Here is a 23,218-nt window from a genome sequence, read left to right as displayed (position 1 = left end):
CGCAAAAGCGGCGTAAAGCACCGCCGCCCGCGGAGGTTGAGGTGAGGGCCGTGTGTTGCGAGGCCGCGCGCGGTCCGCGCGCTGTCCCGGGGTCCTGCGGGACGTGGGTGCGGTGTGGGCGCGGGGAGGGGCTCGGGGTGGGCGCCAGGGGCTCACAGGCTGGGCTGCCGTACGTGAGGCCGGCACGGTGTGCTGGGCTGGGCCTAGACGTGTCCTCCCAACCCCCCCCGGGGTCTGTGGGGGTCGTGGAGCGCCGTGCGCGGAGCGCTCGGGGCCGCGGAGGGGCCGGGCCGCGCTGCGCGTTGCTCCGTCTGTCCGCCTGCTCCCCCGTTCCCGCTTGCTTTCCGCTCCGTTCCCACTCGGAGAGCTTTGCGCTGTCGGAAATGGCCTTAATTGAACGGGGTGGGGGGGCTGGAATGAGGAGTTCTTGCTCTTATACTGCAGCTGACCTTTGATTTACAGCTGATTCTCACTTAATGGCTAGTTCTGTTTGTTTACGTGGGCTGACTCTTATCTGAAAAGCAAACTTTCCTTTTCAGTCTCCTCTCTACTGCTGCTGTTAGTCTGTATGGAGGCTGTGTGTTGCTGGCTGCTTGTCTTCAGGAGAGCTGGGACACCACAAAGGTCCTCGTGCTGGAGATGCTGCTCCTGTCCCCATGTCTTCTCATAGCTCTCTTTGATAGGGCCTTGTAGCTCTGCCTGAAAAGGCAATGAGCTTTCACCTGGATTGGGTTACCCTTAGGGAAAAGTCCTAGTGGAGCTGAAATATGAGACAATCTGAAAAGTGCTTATACCTGCCTGAAAGAGTTGATGCTCCTCACCAAAGAGGCGAAGCTGCTTCAAACCTGCTGAAATTTATTTGTGCTGCCACTGATTGATAATCCGATCAGGGTACGTGGGTTATGTGCACTGTCTCCCCTGAGAGGGAGCTGTGAGGGGCCTGACTGTGCCTTGTTCTGTAACATCAGTCAGCAATGTGCTGTTTGTTTCTGCTGCTGCTGAAATTTAGGCAGGTGGCTGCAGGGTATTTTCTTCTGTAAGCATCAGGAAAGGTAAACAATGCAGCTTGCTCCTTTATAACTACGTTGAGAATGTTGCTTCCTCTCTTTCCCTCAACAGTTCTCCAAATATCCATCTTTTCTGAGGGAAAACTCTTATGTGGTCTTTTTGGCTTGCTGCTGGTGAACGAAATGCTCCACGGAGCATCAGAGACTTCTGGTACATTTAAAACCTACCTGCATCCTTCACCTTGAGCATGTCTCATCCCTTTGTGTTGCAGGATCTTAATGATTCTCCGTGACAGCTGTTACCTTCCAAATCCAAGCTCTGACACCACCCAATCCATGAGTGGGCATCGGAACCTGAGGAGGCGATGTGGGGAGTCACACCTGGAGTCCCCTGCGGGCTGTGCTCACGGTGCTGCTGCTGCCTGTGTGTTAAGCAAACTAGTTCAGTTGCCTACACCTCCCTTGTCAAAGCACCAGCTGAAACGGTTAGAAGAACACAAATATCAGAGTGCAGGACGATCGCTGCTTGAACCTCTAATGCAAGGTTACTGGGAATGGTTAGTTGGAAGAGTTCCAGCCTGGATTGCCCCAAATCTGATCACCATCATCGGACTGTTAATAAATATATTTACAACCCTGCTATTAGTATATTACTGCCCAACAGCTACAGAGCAGGTAAGTTCTGGGCCCCCAGCTGTCTGTGTGGTTGCTGTGATCCGATAGCAGTTGGCACTGTTCCCTGGTGGGCTCCTGTGTTTATGGTTTTCATAGGTTTTGCCTGTTTTCTACAAGTGGTTGTGATGCTGGTGCCTCAGTGAGGGCTTGTATGTAAAAAGAGCAGTGTGGGTTTTGGGGAGCACGTGTTCTGTTGAGGGCTGGTGGAAGGATTGCTGTGGGCCAGTATGCGCTGTGTGAAATGATGTCCAGTACCAAAAGAGCTGTTGGGGGCAGCAGCTGTGATGGACCTGCTGCATGATGCTGTGGCCTCACAAGGATATGCTTGAGTCCACTCTGGTCTAGAGGGAGCTGTCCCTGCCTATTGCAGGAGGTTTGAACTAGATTATCTTAAATGTCCCTTTCAACCCAAACCATTCTATGATTCATGTGCAGACAACTAGAAAATAGATCTGCATGTCCTGCTTGCAGAGCTTTTGCCTGTTTGCTTTCCCTGATTGTGACTGGGTTAGTCACCTTCGGCTGTCTGAGCTAGAATTACTACACAACAAGAAGAGCAGGGTGATGTGATTAGTTAATTGAGTGCTGCAAACCCAGCTAGAGTTGCAAAACAGTGAGCAATGCTAGATCAAACCAGGATCTGAGCACTGACAAAATGCTGCTCAGGAGATCAGAGCAGGCTGCTTGGCTAATGTAACTAATCCCCTGTGCTGAATTAAGTACCTTTCTGCATCCTCTGTGGTCCTGGCAGGCTGTGTTACGGGGCAGCTCAGGTAAGGACCAGAGACACAACGTATTATGTGCTGTGGGAACTCAAAATAGTCCTCTGGAGCAGCGTGCCAGTTGAGCAGTCTGTGATGTGAGAAGGCTGGATAAGAGCCAGGGGCTGTGTGCTTTGTGCTGGATGTACTAAATGCTCATGACCTGTTCTCAGCTGAACTGTCTCACCTTCCTAGTTTCAAGGATGCAGAAGTCTTTATCAGGCATTTCAAGTTAATGGCTTCATGAATGCAACAAAACCTGTGTAGGTTGATGCTGTGTGTCCCAGCTCCTTCCTAGTTCAAACAGCAACCCTGCTATGTGACTATAACTTGACACTTACTCTGATAACAGTACAGGGCCCTGAACCTGAGCTTCATTTAGAGCTTAGTTGAACTGTAGTTGATAATTAAACTTCTGAAGTTCATGCTAAGCAAGCTATGAAATCCTGCAGCTGTGGTTGGTTGTATCATGGTTATGTGTTTCCCAATTTGGGACTGACTTTGTGCTTAGTGGGTTTGCCTTCTCACTTCAGCTGAAAAGGGGCTTTCTGCTGAGGCATTGTTCAGCCTGATCTCATTGCCATCTGGCACTGCAGCCCTGTGCTGGCATGACAAGGGGATGCCAGCTCCGTGGTGGAGCTGCAGGCTTCTGCTTTGAAGTGTCAAGCAGCTGTCTGGGGTAGAAGTAGGACTTTGGGATTCTAGAAACGTTTTCTTCTGAAAGCAGTGTTGCTTTGAGTTGTAAATTGGCTCTTCCTTACAGCTCTGTCTTTATTCTGTTCTTTTCGAAAGCAAGTTGGCAACACCTTTTGTCAACAGGAGGAGTCATAGGAATGTAGCTTGCCCTTGCAGCTCTGCTGGTAGTTGTACCCTGTGTATAAGGGAGGAGAGTCCAGCTGGCAAAGCACTGGGCAGTCAAAGGGCTGAGTTTGTGTCTTACAAAAGCAAACAGAACCTTGGGTGATGGGGGGTGGTGGGTGGCTGTGGAAAAATCTTAATCAGATACAAAATAGAAGAAAAAAACTTGAGTACCTTAATTACCAGTGTAGGAACTACTAGTGTTTAAGAATGAAGAGCCAGCAGTCTAATTTTTATTAATGCTTACGGAGAAGATTGCATGACCACAAACAGTAACTTAAATATTGTGTATAAAATCTATACATGAGCAATAGAAGCATGTCCAAGTGTGGCCTTCTGCTTCTGGATGACACAGTCCCCCGTGGCCCTCTTGTCCTTGTGCCAGTTTGAATGGACACAGTGCTAAAAGCAGAGCAGGTGGCAGCTTTAGAGCAATGCAACGGGTGGAGAGAACAACTGGATGTGCTGCAGATGAGTCAAGGCTGTGCAGGCCAGAGGAAGCCAGGTGACTTGATGCCTTCTGTATTTCTATAGGCATAAAAACTGCTATGCAGGATATGACTACTCAGGGTTATTAGTGCAGATTTGGCAGAGCTGCTGTTACACGGAGCACTGTGCTGTTCTCAGGTAGCACTGCAGCCTGGCAGTGCTGGTGCTGAGCAGCGTTGCTGTACGTGGCACAGCTCACTGAGATCCTGTGAAGCTGAGCTCAGGGTCTGGGAGGCAGTTCCACATTTTGGGGTGTAGAAAAGCGTTCAGGTTCCTGCAGTGCTCAGCCAGCTTTCAAATCCCCCTGCAGGAAATCGAAGCCAGAAATGCTGTAACTGTGTCCTGCTTTGCATATGCAGTGCTGTTTCTTTTTTCAGATGTGGCTTCCTGCTTACGAAATGCACTGCACCAATTAAACTTGGCTTGTAATTGTTTTTGTTAATATTTCATGTGGCTTTATAGATATATGAACATGCAAAGCTATAACATGAGTTTAAGACAGCCTGAAGTTAAACTAAATCCTTAAGGTTTAAAGCATCTTTTACCCTCACTGATGATTTCTTCCTTAGGCACCTCCCTGGGCATACATTGCTTGTGCTTGTGGCCTTTTCATCTACCAGTCCCTGGATGCCATAGATGGGAAGCAAGCAAGGAGGACAAACAGCAGTACTCCACTGGGAGAGCTTTTTGATCATGGCTGTGATTCACTTTCCACAGGTATTGTCATATTTTTAAACTGAAGTATGAGGATGAAGTTAGTATTTCAAAGATCAAATCTGAAATACAGGAAATGTTCCTTTGCTGATTTGTGGGCAGTTTAGTTTTTGCTCAGCTTCCTTTCTGTAGACAGCAGCATTGATCTGCTGAATGTCTCCTCTTGTATTACTCTGAACCAATGCAGCATGTCACTAAATCCAGCAGTTCTGTGCATGCTTTCTGAGTGTTAGTTCTGAAAACTGAACTGTAACAAACTGGAAGTGCTCTCCTGTGTTCACTTAGCTCTGATTTATACAGAGCAATTGCAGGGCACGTTTGGAGCCTGAGCAGAGTGACAGTGGAAGGCTGAGTTTGGCTGCTGCTGGTCAGCCTGGAGTTCACCCCCACTGCAGGAGATGATTAGTTGCTCTTATTCATATTCTGAAGCTGTTATTCTTTATATTGTCATGAATCCTTTTATCAGAGTTGTGCATTACAATAGAAAGAATGTGTCGATGCCTTATGTGTATTGAATGGCAGAGCTTGGATTTCCTTAGTGGTATAATGAAGCTTAAGAAAATGGGAGAAGGCATGTTCAGCTAGGCTTGGTTAAATGAGGAAACTGTTCTCAGGCTGAAATTGCTCTGATCTGTTAGTGTCTAATCCTGCTGAGTTCAGTAAAAACGGAGGAGACTGAAACCATTAAAATTGAGACGTTCTGCTAACTGGGAGGAATCACAGTACACCTTTTTTTTAATGGAAATGTTTATCTCTTATAAATATCTATAAAACAAAGCTCTGAGGATGCCTTTACACTCTCCTGTCTGGGTCCTGTGTTAGATTTGCTGCTGGTAAGGATCTTTACACGCATACTCTATATTTTCACTCTGACTGATTTTCTCCTGCAGTCTTTGTGGTTTTGGGAACTTGTATTGCTGTGCAGCTGGGGACGAGCCCTGACTGGATGTTCTTTTGTTGTTTTGCTGGAACATTCATGTTTTACTGCGCACACTGGCAGACGTACGTCTCTGGAACACTGCGCTTTGGCATGTAAGTACCTCTGCTGAGAGGAAAACCCAACGTTTGATGCCTTTCCCATCTCATTCCTCTTTGTGATTGTAGCTCTTAGCATCAGAGTAGCAGTAAATTGCTTGTTTGTATATATGTGCCTAGAGCTTGTGGTAGCTGTTACCTGTTGGATCCCCGGGTAGTACTGGATGTCATTTAGCTTGTCCTAAGGGTGGTAGAATATCCCTTTGTGACCCTAGGAGCTTATGATTTGATTTAAATGGAAATAAATAAGGGGAAGAACACAAGGCTTTTCACCTCTGCGATGTTAAAGCTTTTTGTCAGGTGGAGGTCATCTGCCTTATCCACCTCTTGGTGTTACTTCTGATGATGTGCAGTTAGTCTTCACTGTGCAGCATAACTCTAAAAGGCAGTGTATGAATTGACATTGTGACTGCAGCTTGCACTGTTCATTTACTGTCTGTTGTTACTGACCTGTAGGTATTCAGGTACTGCTAAAGCAGACCTCTGCTCAGTCACAGTTCATATGGGTGGAGTACTGATAAGATTCCTGGCTCACAACTTGGTCTGTTTTTTAGGCTTTTTTCTGTCATGCTTTACTGAAGCTCTCAGTACCAAATGCTTTGTAGCTCCCTTTGAGCACTGTGGGGCCCTTATAGTGGCAGCTTTCCTCTTGTCAGAGTTAAAAAAAAAAAACAAAACCTTGGCATGTGCTTGACTTTGCAGGTGAAAGTTTCAAAGCTACCTGGCTTGTCCCTGTGCTCTAGGCAGATGTGTACTGGTGTTCACTGTAACTGCTGTTTTAGCTTTGGTGAGGAGCTTCGTGCTGCAGCAGATGCTGTGGTTTTCTGTGGCCTTATGAGAACTTGATCCATCAGTATGGAGCTAATATAGAGAAGGCAATTCAGATAACAGAATGCATTGTGTTGTAAACACATCTGTCTCTTCGTTTGCCTGGTGTCATAAGGTTAATGGATTGCCACAAGCTGATGTTTGTTTCTATGGCAAAAAAAAACTGAGCCTGTTTATTCTGTGAACTGATTCTCACTGTTAGAAATTACTTTTTTCCTGACACTCCCATTTTGCTAAATGTGAAGCTGAAAAGAAGTCAGTATTGCATTTGCCTTTTCAGATCTGCAGGTCCATGTGGGCTAGGTTATTCTTGCTCCCAAATAAGTGAAATCAGAGGCAGCTGTGGAAAGGGATGGGGAGGGTTTTGTTCCTGTCTGTGTATCCTCAGGTGCAATTTAGAAGTTGTATTTAATTACAGAGATCAGCTCAGTGGGCGAACTGTTAAGTGGCTCAGAACAGCAACAGGGTGCTACAGACAGATTAATACTTCTCTTAATAAGTAACTAGTCATTATCAAAGGGTGGAATTTTGTATTTTGCAATTCTTTTTTTCCTTTTTTAAATAAGATAGAATGAAAAAAAAGTAAAGCGTTGAATGACAAAATAGGAAAACCCTGCAGATATATTGCATCTGAGGTCAAAAGAATGATATAGCTATTCCCCACAGCCCCCAGCTTGAAACAGCTGTGCAGTTAGACAGGAAACTTCAGCTCCTGGGATGTGAGGGCGATGACTGTGACATCTGTCACCCCATTGATGGCCAGGGTTGATTTGGCTGATCTAGGCAGGTGTCCCCCTCTAATCAACTTGGCTTGCTGATAAAGTCCATCTGCAGAGCAGCAGCATTCACCCTGAAGGAGGGGAAAATTAGATTGCTTCTGCTAAACTGCGACAGTTTTTATTGCAGGTAGAGTCCAGGAACTGAATTACCAGACACGCCAGCTGCTGTTGTTTTTCCCCCTGACAGCATCAGAGCCTCCCTGGACACTCTGGGCTTGTTGAGACTGAGCTTTCAGTGATCTGTCTCCATGTTTATTCTTTAATATTAATTATTTTGTTCGAGCTTGGCACTGATGCACTTCTCAGAGCAGTTTGAATTGGTGAAAGAGTCGCTAGAGGTCAGTATTGTGTAAACATCCACAGTGAGGGAGCTGGATCCCTCTCAAAAGTTGGGTCGGTTACAGTACTATTCATCACAGCATCAACAGTGTGATGGCAGCAGGGAGCAGCGTGGCAGTGCTGTGTAGCAGCTGTGCTCAGAAGCAAGCATCTCCCCTGGGAATGGGCTCATGGGCGAGCAGGGATGTGCTGCACTCCTGAAGGAGCAGAAGGGTGGCTTGGAATTGCAGGATAACATAATGTTCTAGCAGTCCAAATGGCTGCTTTGTTTTCCTGTCCTGTTTTTCCATCAGTAACTCTTTTCTGGGTTGTGGACTAGGTGTGCTGCAATACAGGATGTGCTCTGTTCCCAGGTCAGTGCTGGATGAGTGCAGCTGTGCCAGAAGTGGGGCATCTCTGGTTTGGGAAACTGCATCTCTTGTGACAGAAATCAAACTTATGTCCAACTGGACTTCCACGTGTCTGTGTGGAAACAGGTCTGGTGTACTGGAAACATCCTGCAGAAATGAGGGACATTCAGAGGCATGGGGCACAAAACCTGAACAGAATTTGCTTGCTTTTAGCTGTGCTGTTGTGGTTAGTGCTCTAGTTCTTCTAGACCCAGTCTCATTCTGCTTGGATCCTGTACTGCAGCTAATGCTCTGTTTTTAGGAAGCTGTTTTAGGAGAAGCTGTTTTGCAGACTCAGTACCGTGTTTAACCTTGCAAGGTCAGCATGCAGGCAGCCTGACTGCAGGAGCTGTCTCAAATCCAGGGCAGTTAGAAGTGAAGCTGGAGCTCTTAGACACTGTTAGAGCAGAGCTGGATTCTGCACTGCAATGCAAGTGCTGTTGTAAGGGACACAAACCAGAGCAGAGACACTGGGGGCAGCACAGACAGCACAGAACAGAAGGGAGTCCTTGTACAGTTCCCAGTGCTGAGTTTGATGGGTAGTGCTGAGGTCCCTGGAGCCCATCCAGAGACACGAGGACTTTGCTGCATTATGGTTTCCATCACTTCTGTGAGTTTTTCAGTGGTTTACCCTAACCCTTCTGAACTGAAATATGGAAAGTTGGCACTAGTAGAAATTAGTTGTGTAAATATAAACAATAGAAATGGGTTTCTAAGGATGTTTTATAAAGGCATATCAGTAAACACTGAGAGGAAGGAACAGTTCTTACCAGCCTTCCTACGAGTGAAAAGCTTGAAACAGTGAAGTAACATTTCTGTGATAATCCCCAGAGTAAGCAGAAGAATTCAGGCAGTTTAACCAGTGATGAATGGCAGAGAATCTGGGAGAACATTCTTCTTCAGGGACACTGCAGTAACTCTACACAAGAGCCCTCTTGGTAGCAGGGTGCTCTGGGGAGGGAAGATGTCCCAGCTGGTTCTCCTTCTGAGCTCTCCTGCATGGACTGCTGAGGAGAAAGCAGAAATTGGGGCTGTATTTCGGGAACATGATGACCACGTCCTTCACTGTGAGGTTTGAGCTGTGTGAGTTTTAGTCTATCCTAATTAGCAAAAGGAAAACTGTTCTGTAACATGCTAAGTGACCCAAGGGGTGGTGGATAAGCTTTGGGCTCACATCTTATATTCACCAAGGAGGATTTTCCGAGCTGGAAGTAATTCACTTAATATCTTCTGTGTGATTTGTTATATATTTCACTGCACCCAAGTGAAAATTGGGATGGGTTAAGACTAAGCTCTGTGATAGCCCTTAAAACAAAGATTTGAGTCCCAGCTTGTGTCTTTACAGCCTTCTTCTTTCATGCTGTGACAGTGAACATTCGTTTTTGCTGCAGTGCTTCCCTTAAGAAAACACTCCTTTGTCTCATGCCCAGATTTGTAGGTCGTTGCCCAGCCTGAGTCATCCCACGTGCACACTTGGTAGACAGGGGTGTGACAGATGGAGGAATCGTTTCTTAGAGCATTAGTGCTGCTATGCAGAATTTTAAGTAACAAACGTAACCCTGTGAGTTTCCCAGCCTTGTAGGTTTCATTTTCTAATGGGACTGTCTGCCTTTCTGTGCTGCCCAGGGCTGTCACAGGGAGTTCTGTACGTGGAGGAGGAGGGTGCACAGATCCTCCCCATGGCTGTGCACAGCAGAAGGGCTCTGTCAGTGCTGACAGTGTAAGTGTCTGTTTCCTGTTCTTGGTTGGTTCACTTCTGAGGAAATCTCTGAACTTTGAAATCTTTTAGCTCACCATTCTGGATGAGAAGTGACTGCAGCTGTTCCTGAACTCTGAAACTTGATTCAGGGTGACACTTGTAAAGCCTGATGGCTTGTTTCATCAAACAGGGCCTTCCAAAAACTGCCCATTCAACACGCTCCATAAATTAGCACTGACAAGTGTATATTCTTGATGTATGACTAATCAGTTGCGTGCTAATTGGCTCGGGACTCTTATCAGCTTGACGAGGAAACCTAGCAGAGCAGCCAGCACACAAAAGACTTCTCGCTGCCAGCATCTGAGCAGAGTTAAGCACATGCCAAGGTCAGTGGCCTCTTTGTTGAGCTTTCCTGGATAATGTTTAGGGAAAAAAAAAAGCCATATCTAAATTGCAAATACTGAGCAACATGGGAAGAAAAGGAAAGTGTAGCTGTTCAAAAATGCTGAAGTTATGTGTTGTGTGCAACTTTCTCTTCCTGTATCCCCTGAAAAAAGAACTGTGGGTCTTCCTAAGCACTGTCTGTGATGGTGAAACAGCAGATGGTTATCAGATGGGAATTTGGGCATGGCGCTGGGCAGTGAGGTGTGCTGCTCTGCTCCTTTCTGACTGCAGGGCACGTCACTTACTGGCCCTGTTAACATTGAAGTGCTGTTTGGGTGTGAGGATGGGATGGGGAGATGAGAGGTCCTGGGCTGTTCTTATTTGTTGTGACTTGGAGCAGGGAGTTTAACCTTTTCTTATCCAGTAATGACTGTGTTTTCTCAGGCGTTGAGTGGAATGGTGAACTGTATGAAGTCTGTGTGCAAATCCCACACGGGTGACAACGCTGTAAATTCCTTAATCCTGTCACTTCTTGTGGTTGCTAATGCCCTTCCTCTCACCCTTGAACTGTTCTCAGCAGTCACTTTTGCAACGTGGAGCCGTGGTTTTCTGCATCGTGTTATTTTACACCGCCAAAGCAAATGCGCTCCGATGGCTTCACTGAAACCAAAGTGCTTAAAAAGAAATAAACAACTGTTCTGAAATGTTTCTCTCCCTCGCACGTAGATTTGATGTAACAGAGTCGGTGCTCTGTACAGTATTCATGCAGCTCCTCACGGGAACCCTGGGGCCCATGATCTGGAACTACACGGTAAAGCCTTAGTGCTCCCAGCATGGACTGAGCTGCACCAGCACCTTTGTCATGCACAGAGTAACTGGGATAGGAAGCACATCTTTCTGAGGGTATTTCACACGAGCTGTAATAGCAGGGGAAAATGCTAAGTGAGAAAGAGCAGTAAAAATCCAATCTAATAAATGTTTTTTTTTTCTTTGAAAGCATTGTGTTTTTGCTTGAAAACAAAGCAGGGCTGCCCTGAAGAGGAAAAGCTTGCTGTGAACATTGCTTGTTCTGTCCTGGCTCTGCCTTTGCCCAGGGGATAGCAGTGGCCCTGGAAGCAGCTCTGTCAGTGCACTGTAAGAAGCTGTAGGGAGGTATTTCTTTACATGCCACCTCACCAGGGGGAAAAAAAGAGTTGTTGAGCTCGTGCAGGGAGCTGTATGCTGCTTGTCAGCACAAAGCTGCTGGTCACTGCTTGGAAATGCCTCTCTTGATCTGCAGGGCTTCATCATCATCTTCCAGTCTCATAATTGTGTTTGTAGCTTCATGAAGTGACTTCACTTTCTGCCTCTCTGGGTTCTCAAATCACTGCTTTGCCACCCTTCTTATTTCAGCTTTTCTAATGTGTTCCAAGGTGCCCTGCTCCCTCCTCCCTCTGATGAGATGGTGCCATTAATAGGATGTGAGTTTGTTCTTGAGATTTCTTGTTTTTCCTGGATTATTAGCCATGAATTTTCCTTGGATTCTTTGGGGATATAAGGATGGCTTTGTAATAACCTTCTCAGAACCACAGCAGACTTCTACGTAATATTTTCATGTTTCACAGACTTGGGTACTCTTAATCAAAGCTGTGCTGATGAGTATTATCTCATTCCTTTATCTCTGTATTTTCCATGCAGTATTGCAGCTCAATCTCTTCTTTCAGGATGCTACAAGGTGCTAGCTCTGCTTTGAATCCAGCAGTGTTGCCAGCATCCCCTGAGCTGAGTCAGGTGGGTGTGCTGTGCAGGCTCAGCTGATCTTGAATACTTTGTTGGCAGTCTGTGGAAGGCTGGAAATACTTTCAGCAATGCTTAGTTTCAGGAAATGGCAGCATAGCAAGTCATGACTGGAAGGAAAGAGTTCAATCAAGATTTTTACCCAGCTGTGGTATGGAGAGGTTCAGAAACTTCAGAAGCAGACGCCTCTTTGTGTGAGAGCAATCAACTCAAATTCTGCAAGGGAAGTGAATAGATTTGAAAGGGTGGGGCCCCACCCTTGGGTGGGATGCCTTTGCCACGCTTCACAAATTGCTGCTTGGTGGCACTGCTTTGTGCAGTGGGTGTCAGAGTTGTGCTGCTTGTCCTCCAGCAGCAGAATGTGGAGTGTTTGCCTGTGTCAATTCCCACCACACGTGCTAACTTCGGGCATGCCAAATTCCAGAACAGCCTTAAGCATCCTAAATGCTTGCATTTGGATGCCTTCTGGCATCTGTATTTTTAGTCTTAGCTAATAAACGAGGATGCTGCTGCTGCTTCCAGGTGATTTTCCTGGCACACAGCACGCTTATTTTGCAGTTTGAGATCGATGGTATGGATTTCATTTCAGTGTTGCTCTGTCTCTGAAATGGATGAGCTACAGGAAATTGGTGTTCCTGCTATTTCTCATCCAGCAGCTGTTTCCAGTGGTGGTCACCTTTGATGAGCAGGTGTAATCACAGTCCTGTCCTGGAGCTGCTGCCAAAGGGGCAAAATTTGGGCTGTGTGAGCTTCTGCAGCACAGCCAAACCTTGCAGTGGTGTGTGCTGGCAGCAAGGCTTTTAACGCATTAAGGAGAAAAAATAATATCCTAAAAATTACTAGTGGGTTGTGCTCACACTTTTAGCTTACAGAGAGATTATTTAGAAGATCAGCTAGGTTTTTAATCACTAAAAATAAACTCGCTGCAGTGTGTGCATTCCTGCTGCCACGTGGGGTCAGGCACACCAGCAGCACGGTGTGGAAAGCACCTTTTGCACTCACAGCTTCCATGCTTCTCTGGCTTTGTGTTCTAAAGCCCTCAGGTATTCCCAGTTAATCTTTATTGAGCTCTCAGCGATGGCGTGCAGTAGCTGTCTGACCCAGACCCCACCTGCTGTCCTCTGTTCTGCAGAGCTCCTATTTGTTGCTCTTTCTTAACACAGTGTGCTGTGGGGTCAGTGGCTTCTCAGGGTCGCTTTGGGTGTTTTTTCCCAGCCTTGCAAGTGAAGGTTCTGTTGAGGCATTCTGAGATGGTTAGACCGGGTCAGGGCTCTTTGTAGCTTTGTCTTCAGTCTGCTCTTTGTTCTTTGGCTGGCTGTCCCCGGTGAGCTTTCTTTAAAAACTGGATTTGGGGTCCTCTGTTTGTTTTGTGGGAGATGAAACAGTCCTTGGTTTATTTGACAAGGCCATCTTTGGAACGAGACTGCTTTGTGTCTGTTGAGGAACTTTGCGGTAACTCCACATCCATCTATTGTAGTGTGGGCATGTCTCAGGGAAACGGTTTCATCTTCATTCCGTAGGCTCTGGGCAGCAGCTGTGTGTTGTGCCATACATCTCCACATCATAAACTGTTTGGGCAATGCTGACGTGACTCAATTTATCAGGAAACAGCAGGCTGAAAGCTGTCAGGTTAAGGGGAAGTGTGGCCCCAAGCGATTGCTGAAAATATCCCAGTGAGGAGGAGGCTGTAAGGAGCCCCGTGCTCGAGCTGCACAGCTTCTGCTGCTGGTTCTTTGTTTTTCTCAGGATGTCCACTGTAGCATTTAAACATCCAAACCCAAGCAGAAAATAGAGTGAGGCTTTGAACTGCCTCATTCCCTTCTTGCTTTGGAGTGGTTTCCTCGGGTGTGTGTGGGTACCAGGCTGTGCTGCAGTGGTTCCACCCGGGGCTGCACAGCCCAGGGCTCCTCCTGCTCTCATTGCAGATGCCACTTTCTCTCCTTGTGCAGATGCCACCTCTCCTTTTCCATTCAAACGAAGATGTTTTTCTCCTGGGGAAAGGCACCTCAGTGTGCAGAAGAACTTTGTCTCATAAAAGAAAAGCTCTATTTCTGGAGTATTTAGGCAGACACTGCTTATCCACCTCCTCTGCAAATAACTTCCCTGATCACCGAAGCAGACTGTTGCGCAGGACGTTACCTTTTCTCAGTAGCTTTATTGACTAAGCCATTATTTAGTTTTTCAATTTGCTGGGTGTTTTCCTTCCAGTTTAATGGCCTGTGCTGTGTTTTAAGGGCAGCTTACAGCTTTTATGACTGCTGGTAGCTTACACTGCATTCAGAAGTCAGAGCTCGTTCCCATGCTTAGAATTCCTCCTTGTTGAACTCAGCAGTGTTGCTCTGCTGCTACGAGAAGCAGCACAGACCTCTCTGCACCAACGTGGCTGGAGCTTATGTCCACATCCCTCTTCAGGGCTCCGTGCTTTGTTTTCAAGCATGATGCTTCTCAGGGAGAGCATTCATAGTGGCCAGGGGTCCCTTTCAGATATTGCCATCTGCTTGTTTTATGGGCAAGGTTAAAACTGAGTTCTTACTTCTGCAGCCGCCAACGATCAGCTCAAATAACGAAGGGCAGAATGGATTTTTATTGCACTGTGAAATTAAAAAGAAGTGTAAAACAGCATGGCTTTTAACAGTAAAACTGAAGTATATTTTTGCTTTCTAAGGTATTGATGCCTCTTCTGTTCCCCTCAGGATCTTGAATTTCTTTACACTGTGCATGATAGAGGGCAGCTGCCGAGCTTGCAGATAACTGACTTGAAATTGCTTTGAGTAATTCTGCTTTTCTTTTTGGCTTTTTGTACTTAATCAGAATTGATGTGACTGAAGTGCAAATCTTCATAATAATCATGCATTTACTGGCAGTGATTGGAGGACCACCTTTTTGGCAATCTCTGGTAATTCGTGTTCTTATTCTTATCCTGTTTAAATAATCTCATAGACACCTGGAAGAACCACCTGCCTGCAGTCATACTGCTCCATTTGTGAGGGAGATCTTCCCCTTTCTTTGTAATTAGCAATGAAATGGCAATAGTTGTACACCCTGGTTTTACCAGAGTTAGTTAAAAAGAAACAAGCAGCCTTTATTTTGTATTTTGTCATATTTTGCAGGTGGGAAGCTGCCAGGTGTTTCCCAAACTTAAATGCAATGCACCTTCACTGAAGCCCAGCTTCCATTGAGCGAGCTGGCCAAAACTTGAATGAATTTCATGGCACAACTAGATCAGGAGCAGGAGAGTGCTGAATTGGACTGATGGTACGGAGGAGAGTTTTGTAGATCAGCTGGGAACCATCAGGAGATAGTTTGGCCCGAGTGTGCTTCTCAGCTTCTGCTCAGATGATGGCCACAAAAAGCAAAACGTTGTCATCTCCTTTAAAAGGATCACTCGGACTGAACCTGGGCTGGGTGCAGGCGTGAGCTTCTCAGGGCCACCCAGCTCATTGCTGCTGCAGGGCTGTGTCACTCATGTCGTGTGTTCTGTTGTATCAGCATTCATGAAGCCACACTGGGCCTTCAGATGTATGAGAATACACACACACATATATTAAACAAATGTCTAAAAGTAACTTCCAAAGGATTGATTCCCTGGAAGGTTTTCCTCCCTGGGTATTGATCATGTTTGTGTACTCAGAGCATTGTTCTGAAGGTGGAGAAGGGAATGAATCTTGATGTGCCATAAAACCAAGAGATGGTCAAAAATTACCAAATCACGCCACCCTGAATCACTGATTGATTGATTGATTTCTCTAATCTGCTTCCTGAAACCAGAGAAATGAGCCCTCAAATGTTGGAGAGAATGTCTGGCATGGGGAGCTCACCTTGGTTGCCTCTGTTCTGCTGTGTGTGCTTTTGGTTTGAGCTGAAGCACCCCCAGCAATCACCTGAGTGATGCTGCAAAGTGTATCAGAGTATCCTCGGGGGTGAGCTCTCTCTGCTAAAGCAACGAGGCTGCAGGTCCTGCTTCTGGTGCCAGACTTCTCCAAAGCCATTACTGCTGCCAACATCCACGCAGCTATTGCTTAGCTTAGCAGCAGGGATTTCCCAGTTTGTTCTCTTGGTTTCCTTTTTTCTCCTTTTTGAAAGAAAAACAGAAAAATAATCATTTCTGTCCCAGTTTGGGGCAAGGTGAAGTTTGGGTTATTAAGGTTCTTCAAGCGAGACCTTGAAAGTCTTTGAGAAGTGCTGTGTTGCAGCATCATTTGGTGAGACAAATTCCCATATTTTGGAGTCCAGTGGTTGAATTATGGAGGGATCTCCCCAGAGAGTAAATGCCATCAGGCTTCCCTTGACAATAAGGAGTTTTCCTTTATCTCCTTGTAAGGTTGCTGTTTCTTACAGAGATAAACAGTTTGCTATTTGCAGAGCAAAATATACCACGCACAAAATAAGCCCCTATTTAGTGTTTTCTGTGATGGCAAAATTGGTGGCTTGGTATTTGGATTTGTTTTTGCTTGGGAGGGGGGAATTAACGGAATGAGATGTGTGGTTGTGTACTCAAACATTCCACTTTCTGATGTTAACACGACAAGCAGAACAGTCCCAGTTTGCTGAATGCAGAGGTGTGTATTTTGTCAATTGTTGCTTTCATTGGCTTTCTCTGCTCTGTGAGCCAGGACCGCCTGTGCTGTGTCAGTGTGGGGCTCTGTATGGTGTCCAGGTGCTGTCTGCCAGCTGCTGGAGCAAAGCTGTGAGTACAGTGAGCCCACTGAGGTTGCGTGGGTCCCTCTGGCTGCTGCCCACACCTGTCTGCTTCCCAGGTCTGCTGTAAGCACTCACCAAGCTGTGATGGTGTCTGGAAGAATCCACGTGGAGCCTGCAGCCCTGAGGTTCATCTTCTGTTGAACGATTTGCTTGAATTCATTCCCTAGCAAGCATTCTTTAATCCACTCTTTGCCTGTTGCCACTTGTTTCTATTAACATGCTTGCTTTCCCCAGCCAGACCCTGGTATGCTTGCTTAACCAGGACGTGTCCTCCTCTGAAGAAGCTCTCAGTACACTGTGGCCTTTCTCTTTGAATCAGTTTGGAGACTTCTTTTCCCAGCAAAATCCCCCTTCCTTTGGGGAACTTCAGCTTTAATCTCTAGATTCCTGTATGAGATACACCATTGCTTTCCTCTTAATAAAAAACCACATTCACTGTGGCAGCACAGATCCTTAACCAGAGGTGAGACCTTCCCAGGCTCTGTGCCTTGTAACATTGATGGCTGATTGCAATTAGCTCTTCAGTCCATAGCAGCCTGCCTTCTGTTTGCTAGCCATTCTTTTATTGTCTTTCAGAGAATGTTTTTTGATTAGCAGTGCACCCTGAGCAAGGGGAAACGTGAGTGGGTGTCACCAAGCTGTGCTGTCCAGCTGGGAAATGTGATTGAAGTGATCTGGGGGCTCATCTGTGGGCTGCCTGCCAGCGAGGCCTGAGGAGTTAACACAGCCACGTACAGCCCTGAAAAGATCAACAGATTAAGCTGTTAAACACAATAGAGAAACCAGTGATCTCTGCCTACTGAAAGCTGCAGTGAGTGCCATTGAAAAACAGAAGCAACCTGAGCTCTTCTGGGCTTCTCTATGTGGTTGGGCTCCTTGCTGCTGGGGGCCGAGCGTTAGTTCAGTGGAGTGCTGCAGTTTCTCAGCAGAGAGCTGGGAAGGTTTCAGTGGTGGTGCAGAGTGAGCTGGAAGGCATTGCTGTGTAGCTCTATCTCAGCACCTGCTTCCATAATATATTTGCTGCGGTTTATTTGAACTCTCCATTTCTAGTTTCTCCTGTTCTGCTCAGAGCACTGATGTTAAGTGAAGAAAAAACTGTTTTTCAGGTCTGACTGCACTCACTTTTTCCACTTAGCAACCCAACTGCTTGTGCTCCCAGGCTTGCTTGACTCTGAGATGACTTGTCTGATCTGTTTGCTTCCCTTGCCCACAGGGCAGCACTCAGCTTCTTACTGGGCTTTATTTAATCACCCCCAGTGCCTCTTGCTTTGCCCACTGTGATCGTGGGCTGCAGCTGTGTGCTCTGCAACCAATTTCAGAGCAGATTACAGATGCCTCTGTCTTCCCACTTGATGGCTGAGTGATGCAGCTAGTGGGTTTCAGTTTCTATCTGCTGCTTTTGGCAGTCCCTTCCACGTAACTGAAGATGAGCCTCACTTCATGAGAAGCTTGATGGAAGTATGATTGGAAAAATACATGTTACCCTGATGTGCTTTGTAAAAATAAATAAAAATAGAAATTCAAGTCTCTGTGTAGCAGAGGGGGTGGGGAGAAGATCACAACAAGTATAGCATTGGAAAGTGGAGTGCTTGAGTGCACTGGAAGTGTTAAACCTGGCTTTAGTGTGCTCCTGCATCTTTAACTTCTTTTCTCTTTTCCATTAAAGATCCCAATACTGAATATTCAGGTGAAAATATTCCCAGCTCTCTGTACTGTCGCAGGAACCGTATTTTCCTGTACAAACTACTTTGGTGTAATCTTCACAGGCGGAGTTGGCAAAAATGGATCCACTATAGCAGTGAGTATTGCCTGTTTAATTCCTTTCCAGCATGCTGTGGCTTTCCAGCCATGACCTTGGTTTTTGTTTTCACGTGAAAGAAGTATTGTGGTGCTATTTTCCATTCAGTTCTTTGATGGCATGGGGAAGTAAGGTTAATACAGGCTGTGTAAGAACAGGAGCTTTAGGAGTCAGAGGTTTTAGATTAGTGTGTTTAAAGCAGGCTGTGGTGCTTTGATGTTTGCTTTTGAATTAATCGTGTGTAACAGGTAACATTTAAAGTAAGTTCACAGGCATCCAGTGCAGGAACCCCTCCAGAGGGAAGTTGATCAAGCAGATCAGTATGGCTTTGCTCGTTGAGCAATCTGTAATATTCATATTTCCAGTTAAAAAAAAAACAAAACAAAACACAGTTTTCTGTATCTTCTGCTACAATGGGAAGTTATTCTGGAGCCTGGGGAGTTTTCCAGAAGGCCACTCTATGCCAAGCTGGTAACAGTGACTTGCTTCTTAAAGGCTGCTTTATTGCTTTCTAAGCTGGCACAGAGGGAAATCTCCCCCAGTGCTCACCAGTGGCAGCCCTGCGTGGGTGATGAGTGTCAGAACTGAGCAGCTCTTGCTGTTGTTGTTCAGCACGAGGAAGGTTTGGCCTGGCACTCGCTGGGGTTTCACCACATCTTGTTCCTGTTATTGCTGGTGTAGAGAGACTTGCTTTTAATGTGTTTTTAGTTTAAAAACCACACGCCTGCACGCCGTGTGAGTGTTTGGCTTGCTGAGATTATTTTGCATGTTCTGTCAACTTAACGCTTTAACTTTATCTCACTGCAGGGAACCAGTGTCCTTTCACCTTTCCTTCATATTGGGTCCGTAATCGCACTCGCTGCAATGATCTACAAGAAATCTGCTGTGCAGCTCTTTGAAAAGCACCCCTGCTTGTATATACTTACTTTTGGTTTTGTATCTGCTAAGATAACGAACAAACTTGTGGTAAGTACACCAGAACACACTGCAGTGTGACTTGTAGCTCTTCGTATGCTCTGTTTTTTTCCATCAGCTGACTTGCATCTGTTTTGTGTAGCAGAGTGATAAACACACTTCAGAAGTTTGGAGGTGCAGGGAGTGGGGCACAAGTCCTTCCACTGCAGCACTGAATGTCATGCTGGTGCCATAGGTGCACAGTCAGAGCCAGTACAGCTTTCCATTGCCTGAGTTCTGTCTCTCATCCCTTCCACATCTCTGCAGTGTGTTTGTGCACGTGAGCAGGACTGGAGGAGAGCTGGCTGAAACGCTGCCCTGATGCATGTGCAGGGGAGAGGAAAGCTTGCTGGGGGAAGAGAGAACCTGACAGGGCTGTGGGAGTTTGGGACGAGTGCTGGAGTTCAACTGAACAGATTGGAGAGTAGTTAAAATCATTTACTGGGCTGTCTTAGGGAGCAGGTTAACCAGTGAGGATGTGGCATAGTGTAGGGCAGCCTTTGTGCAGGGTGTGAGTGTGCATGTAGGGGGGAGTGTGAAGAATGCACCTGAGCACAAAGAGACCTGCTCTTACTTCACCTATTAATTCCTGTCCACAAGGATAACCAGTGAGGGGGATAAGTGACAATGCCCTCTGGTCTTGATAATGTAGTGGTTGTGAGTTTTTGTTTCCAAGCTCAACTTAAAAAAGGGAATACATTTTTACCTTGTATCTGGCAGAAAGAGAAACTTGTGTGCTGGACAGTGTTAGAGTTTTTCTCTGTAGCTGCATTTTGTTGTGAGTGGAAGAGAAGCTTTTCTGCAAAGCTTGCATCTCGTTTAGCTGTAGGCTCCTGTGACTAAAGCAGTATTGCTGCAGTCACCAGGCACCTGATGCATTGTGCTGTAATGTGGCTTTACCTGCAGCTTTTCTGGCTTTGTGTGAAATCTCTGTCTTGTCTGCAGCATATCAGTGTCTTAACCTTCCTCCTCTTTTTGTTTACCCGCAGGTTGCACACATGACCAAAAGTGAAATGCACCTGCACGACACAGCTTTCATAGGCCCAGCACTATTGTTTCTGGACCAGTATTTTAACAGCTTTATTGATGAATATATTGTACTCTGGATTGCCCTGGTAAGTGTGGGCTCCCTTTGTCAGTAACTACGGCAAGCACGTGATGCTCCTTCCTGAATACTGCTGGCATAGGTTGAACCTAGCTGACTCCCCTTGAGGATGGTGGCACTGGGGACCTGCTTCACTGAGTTGAATTTGAAGTAGGCCTTTATGCAAACTGTGGTGAAGAGGGTTTTCTCAGTGCTCGTGGTTGTAGGGAGGTAGCAGATCTGCAGAGCTTTGTTTCTAAGATCTGTGGTGATGCCTTAGCAGCAAGGGAATGTGTCGTTTGTGGTGCAGGAGTTGCACTGTATCCCTGCAGAGTTTGAGACCTTGCTCTTGAAAAGAGCCCGATGTTTTTTGTTTCCCTAGTTCATGTGGGTTGTGTCATACTGATACCGTGGAAGCAGAGATCTCACGTGTAACTTTTCTTTTCCTTTGGCAGATCTTCTCTCTCTTTGATTTGCTTCGATACTGTGTGAGTGTGTGCAACCAGATTGCTGCCCACCTGCACATCCACGTGTTCCGAATCAAGTCCTCTTCTGCTCATTCTAATCACCATTAATAAACAGGGAGCCACCGTGGAGGAAAAAACAAGAGAAGAGTTGGTTTTCTACATGAACAGATGTCAAGATGTGTAGGAGACGAAGGCAAAAAGCAGACAAGAACAAAATAATGGATAATCATCAATGTTGTATCACTTCTATCCTTTGTTATCAGTAACACTCCTTAAATAGTCTGCCCGAGAGAGTGAATTCCAAGTGCACCCTAGTCAGCTCTACATGTAGTCAACTCTGTTGGTTCTGAGCCCAGGAAAGCATGCAGAGGGCAGTGCTCTCTTTGTAATTACTTTGATTACAAAATAATCTGTATGGTGAATGGATCCCCAACAACTGAAGTTTCTAATGTAGTGTAATTACAGCTGCAATACGACTTGCTTTTAAGTTTAAGGTTTCATCATCTCTTAGTGAAATACTCATTTAGTGTCCACTTGAAATTCCTTTACTAAAGACCCGAGCTGGTAACAACAGATATCACACTATTGTGTGGCTGAAGCAGCTGTCGAGGTTTGAGTTCAGACTGATGTGGTTCATTTGCTTAAGCATTGCTGATGGAAGTGGTTTCTTGGCTGGAGAACTTAGAACAGGGTTCTGCAAGAGGAAGACTGGCATGCAGAATAGTGTGGTATCTCTGTCAATTAATTTTATTTTTTTAAATAAACGTTATCTAAAAGACAACTTATTTCTCAATTTTCTTCGGTGGAAAGAACTTTAAAAAGAGAAGATTTTACTGTTTACTTTTTTATGTATGGAACTTAGCAAAAATTTCCTTTCTGCTCTTAATAAATAAGAATTCTGAGAGCAGCAGTTGTCTTCAGATGTGTGTGTTGCTCTGTCCTGTTGGGTTGGAGTACTTAAACATCAACTAAAAGCTCGAGTGAGCTCAGGGTTCAGCACCCAGAGAGACCTCTCTGTCCTGATCAGGTTTCAGTAGCAGGGAAGCATCCTGTTCCCAAAGCAGTGTTACTGCGTGTAACCCAAGCCATGCAGAGCACTGCTTTGGGTGTAGGCATTGTAGAAATGCCTGCAATAAACAATGGGATGTGTGAACTTTGCCCTGGCACTGCACGTTGCAGTCCTGTTGTTGGTGACCTGAGATATGTGCTTGTAGGCCTGCAGTTGAAAGGAGAGGGGAGGAGGAGCAGCGTTTGTACTCTCAGCCTGATCTTGTGATGCTCCTTTTCACTCTGTTGCATTCAGAAGATGCTGTAGAGGAAAAAGCTTTTGCAACAGTGGCCCCTTCACTTCCTGGAGCTCCTCTGGGCCTGGACCTCACATCCTTCAGAACTGATAGTGAGGTTTCCTGCAGAGCTGTCGAGGGAAGCTGAACGTTTCAGTTGGTGTCGGACTGCTGCATCTCATACAGAGTGATGAAGGGGTTCCCTGGCTCCAGCAGGGGCTCAGTGTGGGAGCAGGACAGGCTGACATCACTCAGGCTCTGTTTCTGTCCCACCCGAGTGTCAGTTTTGGTTCACGTTCGTGTTGTCTTCCTACCCTGCATGCATCCAGCACTGCTGTGCCTGCTTTCACTTCGGAAAGGAGCACTACAGAGAGGTTTAATCCCCACCAGGGGGTTGGGGGTGAAGGCCACAGCACCATCCCGAGGTCTGAGGCAGCTGACAAGCGTGCTAAGATAGGAGCTGTGTTTGTAACTGTTCCACGCTTATCTGAAAGCACTCAAACAGTCTCTGGTGGCTCAGATACGCAGGGCTGTTTGCTGGCGGCGTGACACATGCCATAACATGAACCTTCCACGCAGGGCAGCTGCGTAGCAGAACCAGAGCACGGATCAGGAGTGACTCCTGAGCCTCCTCCCAGCCCGTGCCCGGTGGCTGTTTGTAGCTCTGGGCCAACGCCGTGCTGGGAGCTGTGCTCTCAGTTATCAGAAGAAACGCACACGTTCCAGTTCAGGGGAACATTTCCTGGCACCGCTTTATTTACTGTTGCAGATTTAGATCGAGTGTGAGACAGACCTCGAGCAGGAAGGAGGACTTAAAAATATGCTCTGTGTTCTGCTGAGCGGCTGCAATGAGACCTGAGCCCAACTGGATGCAGCTGAGCTCCCCCCAGTGCCCCCACCTGCGAGCAGCTGCTGTGGGAGGCACTTCAAAGAAAGGAAGGGGATATTTTCTTCAGCACTGTCTGCTTTTTTCTTCCTCTTTCCAGCATGCTGCAGCATCGTGGGGCAGTGGCAGAAAGCTGCTCCTGCTGCACAGCCCCAGCCCCTGCTCCCCCTCTTAGCTCAGAGCCCATAGCTTCCCCAGCAGTGCCTCTCTGTGCCAGTTAATGGCAGTGGATCCTTTTCCCCATCGCAATATTGAAAGGAAAAGTGCCTGAAGCAGGTTGGGGGCTGCACTGCACCCTGCTCTGTGTCCACC

General features: G+C 46.4%; 2 protein-coding genes across 6 annotated transcripts in view; one reads left to right on the top strand and one right to left on the bottom strand.

The window, feature by feature from the left end:
- UBE2T (ubiquitin conjugating enzyme E2 T) overlaps positions 1-23,218 on the bottom strand; it is a 68,297-nt gene that overhangs the window by 33,033 nt on the left and 12,046 nt on the right. The window lies entirely within an intron of this gene.
- CEPT1 (choline/ethanolamine phosphotransferase 1) lies at positions 7-21,518 on the top strand. Of its 5 annotated transcripts, none has more exons than XM_065747511.1 (9): positions 7-41; positions 1,280-1,682; positions 4,360-4,507; positions 5,395-5,536; positions 14,545-14,629; positions 18,101-18,232; positions 19,040-19,198; positions 20,176-20,301; positions 20,726-21,518. In XM_065747511.1, exons 2-9 carry the CDS (start codon positions 1,287-1,289, stop codon positions 20,843-20,845), a joined length of 1,308 nt encoding a protein of 435 aa, XP_065603583.1. In that variant the 5' UTR covers positions 7-41; positions 1,280-1,286; the 3' UTR covers positions 20,846-21,518. The 5 variants fall into 5 exon arrangements, with proteins under 5 accessions (XP_065603583.1, XP_065603585.1, XP_065603586.1 ...); XM_065747513.1 differs by lacking the exon at positions 14,545-14,629 and adding an exon at positions 10,684-10,768; XM_065747512.1 differs by lacking the exon at positions 7-41 and adding an exon at positions 843-891.

Source organism: Cyrtonyx montezumae, unplaced genomic scaffold (assembly GCF_038088225.1).
Source record: "Cyrtonyx montezumae isolate F1298 unplaced genomic scaffold, pur_monq_1.0 scaffold_45, whole genome shotgun sequence".
Lineage (NCBI taxonomy): Eukaryota > Metazoa > Chordata > Aves > Galliformes > Odontophoridae > Cyrtonyx > Cyrtonyx montezumae.
The sequence above is the reverse complement of the archived record's forward strand: the minus strand, read 5'-3'. Positions and strand labels throughout refer to the sequence as shown.

Coding starts and splice junctions, on each gene's coding strand:
- CEPT1 (XM_065747511.1), top strand. CDS start 1,287: ATGATTCTCCGTGACAGCTGTTACCTTCCAAATCCAAGCTCTGACACC. Junction 1,683..4,359: donor GCCCAACAGCTACAGAGCAG/GTAAGTTCTGGG, acceptor TTTCTTCCTTAG/GCACCTCCCTGGGCATACAT. Junction 19,199..20,175: donor AGATAACGAACAAACTTGTG/GTAAGTACACCA, acceptor GTTTACCCGCAG/GTTGCACACATGACCAAAAG.